At 32.4% G+C, this 18779-nt stretch overlaps 1 protein-coding gene across 1 annotated transcript in view; it reads right to left on the bottom strand.

Annotated features, from left to right (window-relative positions):
* Window positions 1-18779, bottom strand: part of Lipi (lipase I) — a 61515-nt gene that overhangs the window by 21415 nt on the left and 21321 nt on the right. Inside the window, exons 2-8 of the mRNA XM_010602905.3 lie at window positions 16808-16858; window positions 14161-14546; window positions 11335-11443; window positions 9701-9802; window positions 3906-3995; window positions 2583-2750; window positions 128-232 (exon numbers count right to left, since the gene is read on the bottom strand). Coding sequence (XP_010601207.1) covers window positions 128-232; window positions 2583-2750; window positions 3906-3995; window positions 9701-9802; window positions 11335-11443; window positions 14161-14546; window positions 16808-16858 — 1011 coding nt within the window. The remainder of the gene's footprint in view (window positions 1-127; window positions 233-2582; window positions 2751-3905; window positions 3996-9700; window positions 9803-11334; window positions 11444-14160; window positions 14547-16807; window positions 16859-18779) is intronic.

Here is an 18779-nt window from a genome sequence, read left to right as displayed (position 1 = left end):
AAAAAAAAAAAAAAAAAAAAAAAAGCATTATGTGTGGAATTTGAAAGGGTACTTAAAGGACATTTTGGAGGAAATTAAGTGAGTACAAAATTAGCAACTTGTTAATTTGTTAAAAATGTTAACTTACCACAGAATGGATATTTGTCATTAGTATCAAAAAATGCAGTGATCCTAAGAGGCCATGTTTTTATTCTTGTTTCTAAACTATGTTTCCATTGCTCAGCATAATAACCTGGTATTTAAGAAATAAAACATTAGAAATTAAGTATCTATTATATAGCATACAAAATGTTCAAATAACTAAAGAACTGATGTACATCATCACCATTATAGATTTGATAACATAAAGTATTTTTCAGGTAATGTATCATTTATTTATTTCATTAAAATAATGATCTTTTTTACTCCTCCCTCCCCCAAAATGCTGAGGATTGAATCCAGGGCATTTACAATGAACCCTGATCTTCACAGTTGGTACTGAATCCAGTGTCCTTGTAATGACATACATCCCCAGATCTTTCTTTGTTTAATTAATTCATTTTTTAAATTTGGTCTTGTTAAGTCACTAGATTTCTCAGGCTGGACGTGAACTTTTGATCCTCCTACTTGAGCCTTTCAGTCTCTCAGAGTGCTAGGATGACAGGCATGTGCTACAATGCCTACTATGAAAATAACTCTTCAATTTAGGATTTACAAATAAATCCACTCCCTGAAAGTCTGATCAGAGCTTATCATTGACCATTCAACTACAATCCATTTGTAACAGCATTTACTACTATATTCTGAGATCAGTTTTACTTGTAATTCCATTTGGTAAGCATTATATAAAATTTGAACATAGAATTTAGCTCCAGCAATACAGCTCCCAATTTTCTTGTGCGTGCATATGTATAGATATGCTAGACATGTATATTTTATGTACTATATAGGTACACAGTAATCAGACAAAGAACATTTATATATGTTATGCATTGTATATAATTTATATTTTATATATGTAAGTACATAAATAATATGTATTAAAGTTATGTAATATAAATATATATACAGTAATACCTCATTTCATGAACACTTCTGTTTGCAAAGCTTTCTTCCCATTCACAAACTCTGTATCAGATGACAAACACAACCACAGCCATCTTCCCCACACAAACACAAATGCAGCCACTTCCCTCAAAATCATATATATATATATATATATATATACACACATACACACAGAGATATTTACTTCAGACACTTCTTTTACCCATATTTTTATTTTGAAAATTTGAGGTTTGACTATAATAGAAAGGATACATAATTGAGAGCTCAGAGGTTTAACTCTACTGCTTACTTATGGTCTTAAGCAGTCCGTATTGTCATTGTGTCATATATGGGAAAGTGATAGGCCAGAAAAACTATCACCAAATGAGGTCTAAAGCAAATGAATCCCACATGATGTTTTATGGACAGAGAAGCTGTGAAAATGCACATTTGGCAAAACCTGCATAATCTAGAGATTTTTCATGTGCTAATATTTAGTTTTGCTTAAAAAAACTGGTTGCATATGGTTTACTTTAGGCTTTATAATCATTATTCATTCCCAGATCTAGTTTGGCTTTGGAAATATTTCTGGAAGATTTTTCTATGATGCTGGCAAGATGTTTCCATGCTTATGGTATGCTAGGGTCTGATATTCTCTTTGTGAAACACTGAATAGTCTCAGATTGTTTCCAGTTCTGCCATTCTGTTTCTGTGTGTCCTTTTTTCTCTTTAATTTCCCAGTGGAAGGCTTTAGTGTTCAGAAGTTGAGTGCTTATCTGCTCTTACCAAGTTTTATTGATTCAGATGTTGTGAACCATGTATGATTTATGACTACTTGCTGATAGCAAATGAAAATCTGGCTATGGTATACACTTTATTTTCCAAAGATTTCCTTTTTTTTTAAAGAATAACTCCCAGTGATGGAGAAAAGGTGCAATTTTCTTTCTTTAAGTACAAATATAGTTGAATCATAGCTGCATGCTTTTGAATGTCAAGAAGAGGAATTATGATGAGGTCACTGGAATTGCCCATTATATTGAGCACAAAAAGTTATTGATCAACTCCCTTTCAATAAAAATCTTTCATTTAATCAGAAATAAAATATGTTCTATAGCATATCTCCAAAGATAGTTTTATTTATTTATTTTTTGAGACAGGGTTCTGCTATGTAGTTCAGGCTGGCCTTGAAATCACAACAATCCTCCTGGTTGAGCCTCCTGAATGCTGGTATGGTAGGTACATGCCAACACATCCATTTCTGAAGATAATTTTCCATAAAATATTAACATATTAATGAATAAATGTAAAGCATGTTAGCTTCTAACAGAAAATGCCAATACAATTATGTAACTCATTTTATATTTTCCAAAAAAAATTTATTAGTATATGTTCACAAAACAACGTGAGAAATTGATATATAAACATATGAAATCGATCTATTTTATTTACCCTTTCCCACTCTTCTCTCTCATCTCCTCCTCAGGCTCAGATCCCATTCCCATTTTCACAAGTCTATTCATCTTCAAAAGAAATTATAGTAGTTAAATCTCTCTTACCTAGCCTAGGGCATGAGTTTTTCTGATGGCTGCCACAGTCGACACATAAACTACTCTTGAAATCTTTGTATGAACGACAAGGAAATGAAACAAAACTGCAGTTTGTTTTCAAAGATGCCATGAACAAATGAACTGCTCTCTGGTGGTCACATTTAATATATTCTAGTCCTTTAGAGTGAAGAAACAAGCAAAAGATCTGTACATGTATTAAACCAAATTCAAGAAAATTACAGAAATATTGAAAATGAATTTCTATTGAATTCTGTGTACCTTGTGAATGTGAAAGTGCTAACTATAATACTGTTATATTTTAGGGCATTGAAATATAGTACCATTACATTATTATAAAATGTTTGTAAATGGGGAGGGGAGGAGGGGGTGAAGGGATGGCAGGGACAATGGGAAAAAATGAGAACCAAGACCACCTGTCATGTAAAGGTACAAGACCCCAATAATGAATGCAACTGTACTGTACACCTAAAATGTACCAATAAACTCAATAAAAGAAAAAATATATAGTACCATTGCAAATTTAAATTTAGCACGTTTTTCGCCTAAGATTAATAACATATTTTCATGAGGTAATAACACAGAAAATGTTTAATTTCAACAATATAACCTGAGATACAAAGATGCGCTACTATACTTAATAACTAACTTCTAACCCCACACTCCTCAGATTTTCAGTCAGTATTAGAGATGTCTATGGAAGCAGAATATCTGTGCCATCAAAACATCATCACCTGCCTTCCCTTTCCCTGCCTCTCTCACGCTCATTCTCATTCCTTTGACCAAACTGCTCTGGCAGCAATGACTTCTGGCTGTTAGTTGACTAATAGCCCTTGTGGAATGAAGAACACTTCTTGATAGAGATCTGAAGTGAGCCAAGTCCCACTTGTTGGAGCAGTTATTGGACCTGGAGCAGAGGCTCAGCTTTTTCTATGTACAGGAAAATCAAGTGACAACAGTTTATAAATTTGTATTGTATAGTAATATGGTGAGGGTAAACGTTAAGTGTTGGTATAAAATTTGTGTTATTTTAGCTACATTGTGCTCCTTCAATGATTTAAAATTTCTAGTGATTAAAATGAACTAAAGTCATTAAAATCATGACATAATAGATCTCATCAACAAACAAATGTTATATCTACTGTTAACCTTTATGAATTCAGTAGTCATACTGAACCATTTCTAATCACTAACTCTTCTAAACAAAATTAATTAAACAAAAATATTTTCCATGGATTAGGAAGAAAAAAAAGGAAACTATTTTCTTTCATCATTTCTAAATGTATAATTTATTTGAAAATACTAATTGAATACCTGAAAAAATTGATGTAGGACAGCCAGGTTGTTTATTTCCTCCATTTGGATAAAAATCTATATGTCCCAATGGCTCTTGCAAGCCTAAACCTAAGAAGAAAAGCAGGCAAGAATCACAAACTGTATATCATTAGCTTAGCACTTTGGATACCTCAGACTTATCATTGTTAGATTCACTAATTTGGAAAAATCTTTAGAGTATGTTGCTTCAACTGGAACAATTTGGGCCAAGGTGGCATACAACATACTGCTGTGATTTATGGGCTTCGGTAGATTTATACATCTTTGGGGCACTGATTGAGTTACAAATTCTCAATCCATTGCCATTATGCAGTCTACAAACCAATAAAGCTATAGAGAAGAAAAGGATAGCAAGTTCAGCATACTCGGGACTATAATAAGATAAAAATCTTGCTGCCAAGAAAGATTGGAGCACTTTGACTTAGAGAACAAATTTCCAACATAGCGAACCCTCAAGAGGAATCAGCAATAGTTTTAGCATAACAAAGATAAATACTGTCTCACAGTAAAGATTAAGATGCAGCAATGTGATTTAGTTTTAGTAATAAACAGAAATCAGAAATGTCTAATGAGATATTAGAGGGATATGAAAACACTGGGCATATGCATTATGTGAGCAGAAGACAAGAGGGTGTTTAACATACAAGCAAAGATAAAGGACAACTGAGGTGATTTATTAGAAGTCACCAGAATTTTATGTCGTATATAACTGATTTGATTGTAGCAGTGGCCAACCCTTTCTATAACTCAGAATTCACTCAGTAAGAAATGGCATGTTGTGAATATGATTCAAAAAGAAACCCAACAATTTTGGAGTTTTGTGAAATTATTCCATGTCTGAACTAAACTTGGAGTTTTTCTCATACTATTGTTTCCATAAAACATTTGTTTTATGAAATTAATTAAACTGATTAAGTGATATGTATTCTGTATTATTTTAATGAGATGAATTAAATTTAGTTTTAAATGTTAAACTAAATAGCTTCTTAATGATAAGTTTAAATTGAATATGATGAACTATAATTTTATATGTTGCTGAATTGGTTTACTAATGTAGTATTTTATATAGAATTTTGACATCTAATTATAACAATAACACAAATTTTCATTTTTCTAATATCTTCCCTACATTTTTGACATTTAGTTTATGATGGTCTTAAAAGATTTATGAAACTGTTCCCTTTATTTGTTCATTTGAAAATATTCATGTGAAAGTTTTTTTTGTTTTGTTTTGTTTTGGAAGAGAAAACAAAATTTTCCTAGTGTTTTGTCAGAAGGATTTAAATTGGGGCTTTTACTTCATTAATATTTATAGAATTATTTAAATTTTCTGCCTTCACTTGTCAGTTTTGTATAGTGCTTTCTACTCTTTCATAAGAATTAGCCTGGTTAGTTTATATTTTCTTATGTATCTGCATAATATGGCTTGTTATCTCTCATTATAGTGTCTTAGTTACTTTCCTCTTGCTGCTGAGACAAAATAGCCAACACCCAAAGTTAAAAGGGAAAAGGTTTATTTAGCTTCCACTTTGCAGAGGTTTCAGTCCATAATCGGCTGTCTCTAAGGAGGGTGCATGGCAGACTGGCCTTGCAGAGGAAACAGTCTGTCCATGAGAGCAGAAGGTAGCAAAGCAAGCAAGAGCAGAGGCAAGCCTCTATCTGCCTTATATTGTATTCAGGCTACTGTGGTTAGGATGGTGCCAAGTCATTAGTGGACTGATTTAGTAATCACACACCCTTAAACCTACCACCCTAAATCCTAGCATTGCACCACAGATCAATCACACATTCTAAATTCAGCCATCTCTGAAAAAGCTCCACGTAGGAACCACCTGAGGCTTTGAGGGGACATCTAGTTACAAAACATAACATATAGTGACTTTAACACCTATAGTATCTGTAACTATATAGACTTTTCAGTGCTAACCTACTGTTTCCCCTCTTTCTCTTGTTTTCTCTCTCCAAGGACTTATTAATTTTAGGAGGTGAAGTGCTTTGTTTCTTTCATTACGTGATAGCAGGCAAGGATGACACAAATAAATTTTTTAAATTAATTCATATATTCTGTTCTATTTACTTCTTTTTGTGTGTTTATTATTTGCTTCCCTCTGCCTTATTAAGCATTTATTTCAGGCTTTATTCTTAATTTCTCAAGAAAGATGGATCTTACTGATTTTCAATCTTTTAAAGTAACTATATTAAAAATTATATTTCCTTCTGATCATGGCTTTTGCTGAATCCAGTAAATTTCAATATGCACCAACTTTAATACTCTTCAGCTCAAAGTATTTGTATTTCAATTATTTTTTTTCTGTATATGTTTCTCAAAATGTGTTTTTAAATTTCAAAAATATATTACTTTTCTTATTGTACTTGTATGTACTGATGTTTGAAATGTATTAATGAGAGAATAAGGCTCTTTTTTTTGTTGTTTTTGGTACTGGGGATTGAACTCGAGTCCTTGCTCTTGCAAGGCAGGCCACCGAACAGCTGAGCTAAAGCCCTGGCCCCTACCCTTTGTATTTTTGAGAATGTCTTTAAGATCTAGCATATGCTGATTTTCTATAAACTATCCATATATGACTGGAATGCTTTATGACATCATTGTCATCTTGCTATTTTTTTGTTCTTCCTTACAGCGTAGTATAGATTTCAGGATAATTTTCTTTCTGTTTCCAAAATAAACTTTTTGTTGATGACAATGTCTCTCTGTTTACTTTTGCCTGAAACAAAATATATTCATGACATATTAATTCCTAAAAAAAATTTGGATACTAACTTAGCAGATATTTTCTGTTGCTATATTGAACTTGAAATTATAATGTTTCCTGGATTCTACTGTTTCTTTTGAAAACTGAGTTGTAACTGTGGTAAAATGTAATACTCTTATTTTAAAATGTTAAGCTTTAATAGCGATCTTTTCTGATACTTTACTTTTTCATGTGCCTAAATATGGATTTCTCTTTGTTCTAATTTGAATGAACTGGGAATTTTCAACGTGTTGATTATATTTCTTCAACTTGGGGGAATTCTGAGTCAATATCTCTTGAAATACTTCTCTTCAATTTCTCTATACTTTTATTCTGGGATTAAAATTAAATGTGATTTCTTTTCTGTGTATTTTAGACATTTCTTAGTTCTCTGCATTATCCACCCTCTTGTATTAACTTTGCTTATTCTACAAATTACTCATTTACTTTCTAGATCACTCACTCTTTGTTTCAAATTTACTGTTAAACTTTTCTAACGTCAACTTTTAATGTTGAGAACTTTCACTATTTTCAGTAATACAACTGGCTACTTGTGTATTCATTAGCTGTTGAAATTTTAAATCAGACATTTTATTTCTTTTTTAAAAAGCACATTTTAATAGCCAGTGAACAGTAGTTTTAATAGATCAATATGTACTAACCATTATTTCTGTGGTCTCTTCATTCTTGCTCTCTTGCTCCATGTGTAATTAGCTATCTGTACTTGGATGTTAAACATTTATGTCAAAATACTTTTGGAAAAATAATTAGAAATAAAATATGATGTGATCTTCCTAAAAGAGGACTATTGTTTTCTCCTGCTAGGTACCCAGGACCTGTGACAATCCAGGATCCCCTTCAACAAAACTCAATAGATGTTTTTTCTAGCCACCTCAAATGATTTAGAAGCTTGGCTACAGACCAGACAAAGTAAGTTTTCTTAAAGTTTATACTTAGTCCAGTAGTACTTTGCTTTGTAATCCTAAACAAAAGTCAGAAATGTACAATCCCCATGAAATGATTTCAAAAACACTTCTTAGGTTCTGCACCAGACAGCCTTTCGTGGGAAAAGTGACACCAAATTGCCAGCACATCAATCAAATTTGTTTCCTGTGTTGTGAATATTGGACTGGTAATTTTCTCCTGATGTTTGAGGAAGTACGTCTGTCCAAATCACCTAGTCCACAACTTTCAAATGCCACCTGGTTTCTTTACTATATACAACTGAATATGTTCAAAGATTACTGGCAAGAAGAAGTAGAGTCATTGGGTAATATTCAAGAATTCTTTCTGTTGGATCTGTGCAGAATCCATAGATCTTGTTCAGAAATTCCTTGAAACAGCTGAATATAAAGAAAAATCTGTGTTTCTGATTTGTGATGGACTTAAAAAGATCAGTGAGAGGTACCAACTATGTGACATCTAGAAGTAGGTTAGATCTGATATACTAAGTCACCAAAACATTATGAGACTATAAAACAATCTGACAGTTTATTAAGAAATGTAAAAATCACAAACAGTATAAGTATAAGCAAGTGTTAAATGAAAAAAAGACAGTGAAAAATATGAAGATTTAATTGGAAAGGCCATATCCAGAATTAAATTACAGTTTCATGGAAAAAAATGTGTTCAGACAAGAGAATGTCCAGTAAGCAGCCAATTGGTATATTATGTGAGGCTGTGCTGATATTAAGGTTTAATAGTTATTCAGGAAAAGAATGTGAAGTTGGGTTATTGTAATAAATTATAGATATTTATACAATGACTTTCTGTAAGAAGTAAGGTGAACTTAGATTCTAAATCAAGAACAGTTGATTCCAGTATAGTCTTAGTCCAATGGCATGTAGTCATAAGGGTTGAATAATTGTCTTATCTCACGTTCCTATTGATATATATTTGATATATTTGCTATATACACATATATGACAAAAATCAGTGTGGCTTACCAAAAGATTAATTCAGGGTAATAAAGCAGTATTACTTCGATCAAAAAGAAAGGAAATTTCAGGAATAATGGAAGTAGGAGCAGTCTTAGTTTCATCTCCTCCTTTCTCTATCTTAGCACTGTACCCTTCCCATTCCCTAAACTGCAATGTACCTAAATTATCAGTTCATGAGAATGACATATCAGGAAATGCCAACTCTGTAATCCAAACATATAATTTCAAATTCTTATTTTACCTCTTACTGGCCATGTGACCTTAACTCTAGTTCACCAGTGTGTAAATGAGAATAGTAATGATCTCATTAAGACTTAAGATAATTTAATATTTAATTCACATAAAGCATTTTAATCACTGCATGATACATATGAAATACTCAACAAATAGTACTACCAGATTAAAGTGGAATGACATCAGGGTTAACTACTCCAACCAAAATTACTAATACCTTATTAGAGATTTTCATGAAGATAATTTTAAAATACAGAAATTAATTACCTTTAGGAAAAGATACTCTATCTGCAGCTGAAACACTAGGGTCGGTTCTAGTTGGTGTACCTCATATCAAGAATATGAATAAAGAACAAAAACCTAAATATACCAGGAACATTAACCATCAGGAAGAAATATGACTGAATCAATGACTGTCAGGAGCCTGAACAGAATAAACTATTTTCATGAAATCTCAACTCATAAGATGACATGATTCTTCATGAAATTTGAAGGAGGAAAACTGAAGGCAAACAGTGCTATTTGACAATGCAGCAAATCATTAACACTTAAAAAAATTATCCATAAGTCTTCCTTCTCTTTTAATCTTCTCTTCCCTGTGGTCTACATTTTGTTTTTCATTTGAAAATAATTAAGCCAAATGAAAAAATGGAAATAAAGTATTTGTAAATAGTGAAGGGAGGAAGGGGTGAAGGGACGGCAGGGACAAGGGGAAAAAATGAGAACCAAGACCTGTCATGTAAAGGTACAAGATCCCAATGATGAATGTAACTGTACTGTATACCTAAAATGTACCAATGAACTCAATGAGGAAAATAATAATAATTAAGCCATAAATTTTCTTTGTTACCATCAGTATCAGAGTGAATGACATCCACAAACTTTGCATCTGTATAATCTAATCGGCTGTTCAATGGTTTTCCAGAAAATTTTGGCCCAGCAGGATCAAGCCCTGAAATAAAAGAATCTATTAATCTAAGCAAGTCTTATTTGAGTGTTCAGTATATTGCATGCTTATATTCTAAGCATAACAAGAATTTAGAGTTTTAGTTTAGACCTGTCCAAAAATATATCCAAGTATTCATTTTGGAATACTTACTACACCTTCAAAGGTTGTCAACAAAAACAACACAAGAGATACATTAACAAAATATTTTAAGACATTGTATTAAACATTTTGTTTAAATAGTAATTGGGAGTAAATTTAGAAACTTTATGTTTAATAATTAGTATAACTACTCCTGAGGTTTGAAAGTGAAAGTAATAATGAATACCATCTGTTCTCTCCGGAATGCTGGGCTTTAATAGTTCATTTGTGTATATCTATAGTTTGAAAATACTTTTTAGGTGACAAGCATTATTTGGGTATTAGAATAAAAAATTTACTATTACATTTCATTTATTGGTCACTAGAGATTTCCATGCACTTTAAGAAAAGACAAATATATTAAAAATTCCAATGAGCATGAGTATTATTTCTGGAGTATTTTAACTTCAAAATAAAAATTTTAGGCTTATTATTTTCTGAAGAATATTACAAAGAGGAGGGAAGAGATGAAATTAAATTTCTTCAGAACATCTATACAGTAGAAGAAACAATCATCTCTAATACATAATTTAAAAATTAAGATACAATGTTATTCATCTCAGGCTCTCCTGTTGATGAAATCTACTCAGCCCAGTTGGCTAGGTGATCTTTCCATAAATTGCTCTGACGCAGAACCTTCATGTTTGTATTTCTTAAACCTCATAACTGTCCATTACCTGGTGCCACTACAAAAGACTAATAAGTGTGTAGACAAACCTGTTTATAGAAGTTATTTCACTTCTATTTCTGTCTTTTTTAAAATTTAACTGAAGACTATATTATCTTTTACTGAAACTTAAAATTATCATTAAAATTATTACATGGTTGTCAGTAATTGTTAAATGACAAAAAAGTAAATTGCTTCAAGAAGGGTATTATTCTTCTGCTACTTCTAAAATCAGTGCCACTTCTCAGGAGAGGGTGAAAATGTGTATTAGCATTGGCTGCTGTGTTTCCTGGACACAGTTCATTTGTCATAGGAATGTGAGGGATGTTGTAAAGTAGATTCTTCCAATACTCAAGAAAAATATTTACAAGTTTGAATACATCAAAATTTGTAAAAATTAAAGACATTTTAGCTAATGCAGAAATAAAGAATCTTTTAAATTGGTGGGCCAACTTTTCTTATAATACTGTGCCATTAAATTTTAGATAAAATTATAAAAATTGATCAATTCCTCTCATTTCTATTGTAGTAATTTAATTTCTGTTGAATACTAAACAAGAGATTAGAGTATAACTTAAATTAAGGCTACTATTTGAATTTAATGTATGAAAAATAAATGTTCATACATGATTTATAATGTTCGATTTTGTACTGCTTAAATTTTTAATGAAATAAACTTTGACACCCCAAAGTATTCTAAAATGATAATTTTTATACAAAATTGCTTTACCTGTTATTCTTCCAACTTCACCATGAAATCTCTTTCCAACAAAACCACAAATATGAGCCCCTAAGCTCATACCTATGAAATGAAAATTGTCAAGAGATGCTCCCTGCACCTGTAATTAAAAAGGCAATGTCAGCCTTTTTATTTTGGGTAACCACAAAACATGTCTCTTACATCGTTATTCTAAAATTCATTATTTTTCTGTTTTAATCAATTCTGATTAAAATTCTGAAACTTTATAATTCTGAAATAGGTATATCATTGTTTATAAAATATCTTGTGTCATAATTATTTGACTTTTTTCTTTTCATTTTTAATAATGTCATTAAATTTTGATTTAAAAAATGTTAAAATTCCTAGCTAAGATATAGCATAGTTCATAAAAAATAACATTTAGTTATCAAAACATTTTGGTTCATAATAATAATAGACATTGTTAATACTTACTTTGATCTAGGTATCTTGACATGTGCTTTGTAAATCTCATATTTAATATTCCCAATAACATCATGAATTACTCATTTTTATTTTATCTCCTAAAACTTTTCCCAGGTTCTATTAAATACTAACTAAATAGCAATCAAAATTTACTAAGGAGCTGGGCATGGTAATGCAGGCCTGTAATCTCAGCACTTGGGAGGCTGAGGCAGGAGGATCACTGTGAGTTCGACACTAGCCTAGGCTACATAGTGAGTTCCAGTCCAGGTCAGTCTCAACTACATAGTGACACCCTGTCTCAAACAAAAACAACAGCAAAAATTTTACTAAGGAAGAAGCCTCAGAGGCATATATACTTAAAAGAAAGAAGACGGATTTCAAAGTTTTATGATCTGCATGTTTATTCCTCCCAAAATTAATGTGCTAAAATCCAAATGTCCAAAGAGATATAGAAATGGGGCTTTCAGGTGAACATATGATGAGGTTGGAGCATACAAGAATGGGATTGGTTCTCTGAGAAAGGAGGCTTGAGGGAGCTCATTTGACCCTCCCACCCCGTGATCACACTGTGACAATGCAACATCTAGGAACTAGCAAATGAACTTTCCCCAGATGCAGACTGCACCACGTCTTGTAGTTGGACTTCCCAGCTTACCCAACTATGAGAAATACATGGTTGATCAATCAACTCTGTGGTGTTGGCTGTACCACATCACATAGACACAGATAACAGCCTAGATCAGTTTGCCTCCCAGATTTATGCTAATCCACCACTTGCTTTTATCTAAACAGATTTTATCAAAATCCCAGGGTAACCGATAAAAGGTGCAATAATCATTCTCACATAAGAGACAACAAAACTAGATTTGTGGATTTTAAGTGATTTCACCCTATCACAGTTGGAAAGTGATGGAGTTAATCTTCTAAAGCCAAGGTCAGAGAGAGTGGGACATTAGGAGTTTGCGTGAGGGCATTTTCCTTTCACCACATTCTCAGGGAGCTAAGAAGATACTTATAAACAGATTCAGCCTACATCTACATCAGAAATGTCTGATGGCTTGTAGAAGGATGTGGAGCATTTTCCACTAATTAAAAACTACCGCCAGTCTTTCCAAGCACAAATAATAATACTCTTCAAATTTCTCAGATCAATGCCCCAAAAACTGTGGGAGCATTTTTCCAAATGTTAATGGTACTGATCTTTTCATCCCTTCTTCTTAATATAAAGCTTTAAAAGCAAATGTACTATTAGAAATGCAAGTATCACTACATATTTTCCTACATTTCTCCATTAAATCCCATAGTTACCACATTGTGAGGTAAACACGTTTGTTAAAGACATCTATAATAAAAAAGCAATTATGCAATTTTATAGAATATTGGTAAGAATGCTGAGGCAATTATCTCCTCTGCCTCCCTGCAGAAATAGTATAGCTTTATCCAAATTAAGCGATGTAACAATAATAATGAAAATTGATTTTATTCAGTAACTACTAACTGCCACCTATTGGTTAAATACAAACACTCGATTGTACATATGTATGCATGCATTTGAATATTCATTTAATATTTATACAAATTATAAAATTTTGTTATCACAAATATACAAATAAGGAAATGCAATACAGCGATGTTAAGTGATTCTTCAAAGTCACACAGAGGACAGACATATGTAGTAATTCTGGAATTTGTTATGCTTGTTCCATTTCAGAAGAGGCTTGGAGGTTCAGTACAGCATAACACGAGTGCAGATATTAAGCCCACGAACACCTTACAAATCAAATACAAACCTTCCTTCTCTCAAGTACTAATCATTACTGCTTCTCCGAACAGATACAGATCTGTCTTAAAGTTAAGGGTGATTTAATGAAAAAAGAATCATTCAACTCACAGATGATGTAGAACTGGCTTGAATTTATTTAACGAATCCAATCCTGAGCAGACTTGACTAGAACAAAGGTCTGCTTTCAGAGTTGGAAAAGTATGCTACTTCCCAAGCTGTGTTTTCCTCACTTTTACCAATTCACACTACTAACCACATATACATTATCAGATACCTATGTAATGGATGCACCTGTATAGTTTGTAAGTCTCTGCCCACTTAGGATCAATTGTTTATTCTGATGTCACCACTGGTATTGATAGAAAATTCTTACAATAATTTTAAGTAAAATATAACTGAACCTTTATGATTATTTTTAAAATAGGACAGGTCAAATGTGGGTATTGAATTAATAAGCAATAAGTAAAAATATGACTGCATAAGTCAATATACTGAAGCAGTAATTCTAAATGTTTTGGGAAAAAATATGGATTCTATTACCACTTCATGGTACCGCATAACACAATATATCTACATAGCATTTAAATGCATAAGGTTTCCAGACTTACCAAAAGGTTTTGAATGTACCTACTTAAAATCTCAGCAACTTTTTTGGTGTTTTTAACTGCTCTGCTGTAAATAAAAGTTGCAGCACCCTGGTTCCAGTCTACTACAATTAGATTAATATCTTCTTTATTCAGCAAAATCCATATAAAATTGTGAAGCCATGATGGTATGGAGCCCAGTGGTCGGTATCCATGAATAAGCCAGACAGTTTTTTTGTGTTTCTTAAAATTAATATTAAGTGAGTTATTTTGCTCAAACAGTGGCTCAGCACAGTTTAGGTTGTTCCTTGTATACAGCATCAGAATTATCTTTAATCTAGGAACAAAGAGTTCTTTTAAGGAATCCTTTACATTTAGTTTAGAGAATTCAAGGCATAGTCTTCTGTTCTCTGAAATTCAGAAACAGAAATAATCAGTCAGACTGAGTATGAGGATAGTATTGGATTCTTGCTTCTGTTACAGACAACAGAACTGAACTTTGAGTTTGGAGGGATTACAATTGATTAGCACTTCCACATAATTTACTGAGTAACTACAACATTCAAAGTAATATATTTATTAGGCATAAAGACTTCTGAACAATAGTAATAAAAATAATAAAATATAATAAGCATTGTTTTAATAGAAAATAAAAGCAATGATTATGACTGAGAACAATATTGTTAATAAAGTGGCAAACATAATACTACATTTAGGTAAACTCATTATAAATGTTAATATTTTCAGGAAGAGTATTTAGATAGAGATAAATGTTAGAAAAAACACATTTTATGTAACTATTTCTCAATATATACAAATAAAACCAATAAGGTATCATTTTCCTTATCAAAATAAAATACAGAAAAATCCTTCTAATAAAAATTGATTGAGTGGATATAACAAATACCTATATAAATGACTGCTAAGAACAACTAAAGGTACAACATTTTTAAAAAATTATTTACATAGGTGTGACTACTGTGTACCACACACATAGTAAAATACTTTTTTCCTAGAATTCACATTAATGAAATAAACACCTTGTGTTAAGTATAAGACATTAGCAGGATTATGTATAATTTAACAAAATGCATAAATGCATAACATCTTAAATCTCATCATTATAATATTCCTGTCAATATGTGTATTCTAAGATCTATAAGATCTATCCATCTATTGATCTATCCATCTGAACATCCTTGAAGGATCTAGGGCAGAAAATGAAATAACTAAGAAGAATTAATAATAATAGTTATTTCTAGGCAATGAAACAATGGTTGTTTTTTATTTCTATTTTCATGATTTGTAATTTGTTTCATAATAAGTACATATTTCCAAAAGATTTTATTCCAAATTATTTTTTTATGAAAGCATATACATGTACTGCTTCTGGAACTTTAATTTTGTATGAACTTTTGGGAAGGAGGTTTATCAACACATATCAAAAACTCACAGAACTGTTTTATATTTTTACCTCAATGATTCCACTTCCAAGATTATATTCTTAGAAAAACACAATAAATAACTAATATACTATTTTATGTGGAACATGATGTACATAACATATTTAATTCTAATTTTGAAAGCCTATATGTAGTGTTTTCACATATTATTTAGAAGAAATAGAAAGAAGGCAATGAAAGAGGTAACAAGACCTGCTTTCAATTCCCAGGTTAACAACTGGGAAAAGGGCTGAAATCTTGATATGTGTTCTAAGTACCAGAACACAAGGAAGTAGAGAAGAGGAATGGACTGAACCATGGAGGGTTATGAATGCTTGCCCTATTATGAATTATATATGAACTAGCTGGGCATGGTGGCACATGCCCCTAGCATTTTGGGGAAGATGAGACGGGAGGACTGCAAGATTGAGTCCAGCCTAGGAAATTGCCTCATAGTAAAAGATAATGAAAGAGCTGGAGATATTGTCCAGTGCAGAGCTCCTGGGTTCATTTCATATGTATCTGGAATCATATATATACACCTTATATTATTAGCTGGAATTTTGTTGAAGGCCAAATGCAATCAATAAATCTAAACTGCTGGTTTATTTCAAGCCAACCAGATTTTTTATCTGGCCTGGAATGAATAATGGGGAATTAACTGGTAAGATCTCTGTGATAAAATTAAGGTAAAGAAATCATCACTGAAAACCTTTATCAGAGAAATATATATTACCAATGCATAAGTAACTGCAAAAAAACACCATGTATCCTTCTTAGAAAGCAAGAACAAAATCTCATTTCAGAAAAAGTTACAAGATTCCAGTAAGGGAAAAATTATTGAGGTTAAAAACATAACAGGATGAGATGAAGAACAGAATAATGAAATTCTTCAACTTAGAAATAGTAAAAATGTAATTACATAATAAAATTCATATTATAAACGCTGTAAAAAATGAAATGCTCTAATAAGAAGATGAAAAAATATATTAAAAAGTTGAAGGAAGATACACATTATAAATACCCATATACACACATATATGCACATATATACATATATATGACAGAAAATGTTGATTGAAATTTCAAATTGTTGCTTTTAATTGAGGGGAGTAGCTTTTGGAAAGGAAAATATGGCATTTACAGTATTATGGAAATAATTTCATACCAGATTTTGCAAATTGGAAAAGTTCATCACAATGTACAGAAAATCAGTTAATCACGCTTACCAACAGACTTCCTAGACAATGGTGTGGATTTTGTTGAAAGAGAAAAATATCCTAAAAATAACAAAGCAGAAAATCTAGGTTACAAATACAGAAATGATGACTTCATTTATTTTCTAAAACAATACAAAAAATAGATAAGTATAATGAAACATATTTTGAGTCAAATTTCAGGGGCTTAATAATTTTATTCCTTTCTTAAAAGATATCACTAATTGTATAACATACTTCCTGACATTTTCATTTATAAATAAAAAAGATTTTTTTGGAGACAAAAATCCATTGATATTCAGAATAAAAGATTGAAAATGAGTGTGGAAATAAATTCTGATTTAAGTTTCTTAAGGAATATTAGATTGATTCAATTCTGCTACATTTAACAGTAAAGAGAAAAAATTTTAGGAAGAACCACGCCTGCTCCCGACCCAGCCGCCATCGCTCAAGCACCGGGAAGGTAGCCGCGCAGGTGCCCCTGAACCCCCATAACCGCCCCTCGCCTGCCCATGCTCTCAGACCTCCTGACTGTGCAAGTCTTTGGACCCACTCTGCAGAGGCAGAGGTAGTCATCAAGGATATTTTTCTGAGTTCCCAACTTTGAACATCTTTAAAGAAAGGGCGTGGGAAACCTGTAATAGAACGTTGTGGAGTTCAACCATTCAGAAGGTTGGGGAACTCAATCTGGGCCTTGCAGCCCGAGGTCAGTCAGCGTCATGGGGTTCAGCCATCAGCTAACTGAGATCAGGGGTCTTGCATCCTCGCTCTGTCTGAGCCATTAAATGGTAAATACACTATATTGAAATTTTGTTCACTGCAGACATGTTCTGGACTGCTTCTTGATTTCAATTTAATTCAAATGATTTAAGGGTGATAGACTAGTGACTACCACAGGTGCTCAGTGTCCAAGTTGTGCTTGATCTTAATGTGTTGCTGATTGTATCAGTTGGGGTAAAGCATTGCCGTTGATTTGATGAGCTGTTTTCTCTGATGTTATGAAGATGAGAATGTCTGTGGGTCGTTAGAGACACAGAAGCTAGGGTGCAACTATATCAGGAAGATTTGGGTGATAATCCAGAGATTAAACCAAGGACAGTCCGACAACAAAAATTAAAATGAGAAAACACTTAAGCAAGACACAAGGACAGACTTCCAGTTCACCAATGGCAAACAGTAGGGCAAATGAGGATGAAAAGGCCGATAGTGAACCACCAGGACACCCTGAACTCAAAGCACAGGAAGTAACAAAACAGATCAATCAGGCTCTAGAAAAATTCAAAACAGAAATAATTTCCCAGATAACCATAGAGATAGTGAGCAAAATGGAAGTCGTGATTCGAGACTCTAGAGCAGAAACTGACAAAAAAATAGATGAGCTCAGGACCATGATAGAAGCCATGAAGGCCCAGCATAAGAAAGAAATGGAAAAAATAAACGCCCAACATAGGAAAGAAATGGAATCCATAAAACAGATTCAAACAGATATCCAGGAGATTAAACACTCTATTGAAAGTGTACGCAACAGAATAAAAGAATGCGAAGATAGGCTCTCAGATATAGAAGATAAGATTGCAGTCAGTGACCATGAAAAGAGAGGTCTCTTAAAAACAGTAAGTGATCATGAGAAATCGATCCAACAACTCCTAGATGATTCAAAGAAGAATAACATAAGACTGATAGGAATACATGAAGTAGCAGGAGAAAATACAAATGACTTAAAAAAGCTGTTTGCAGAATTAATGACAGAAAACTTCCCAAACAAAGGGGAAGAATTTGACATTCAGATAACTGAAGCATATAGGACCCCAACTAGCTACAATTAAAAAAGTCCACACCTACATATATAATAATCAAGATCCCAGAAACCCAACAGAAGAACAAAATACTACAAGCAGTAAGAGAAAAAAAACAAATAACATACAAAGAAAAGCCCATCAGAATCACAGCAGACTTTTCAACACAAACCCTTGGCAAGGAGAGC

The sequence above is a fragment of the Fukomys damarensis genome, unplaced genomic scaffold (genome assembly GCF_012274545.1).
Source record: "Fukomys damarensis isolate Sample0158 unplaced genomic scaffold, DMR_v1.0_HiC HiC_scaffold_24, whole genome shotgun sequence".
Lineage (NCBI taxonomy): Eukaryota > Metazoa > Chordata > Mammalia > Rodentia > Bathyergidae > Fukomys > Fukomys damarensis.
Note: the sequence above shows the minus strand (reverse complement) of the source record. Positions and strands in the feature narration are given on the sequence as shown.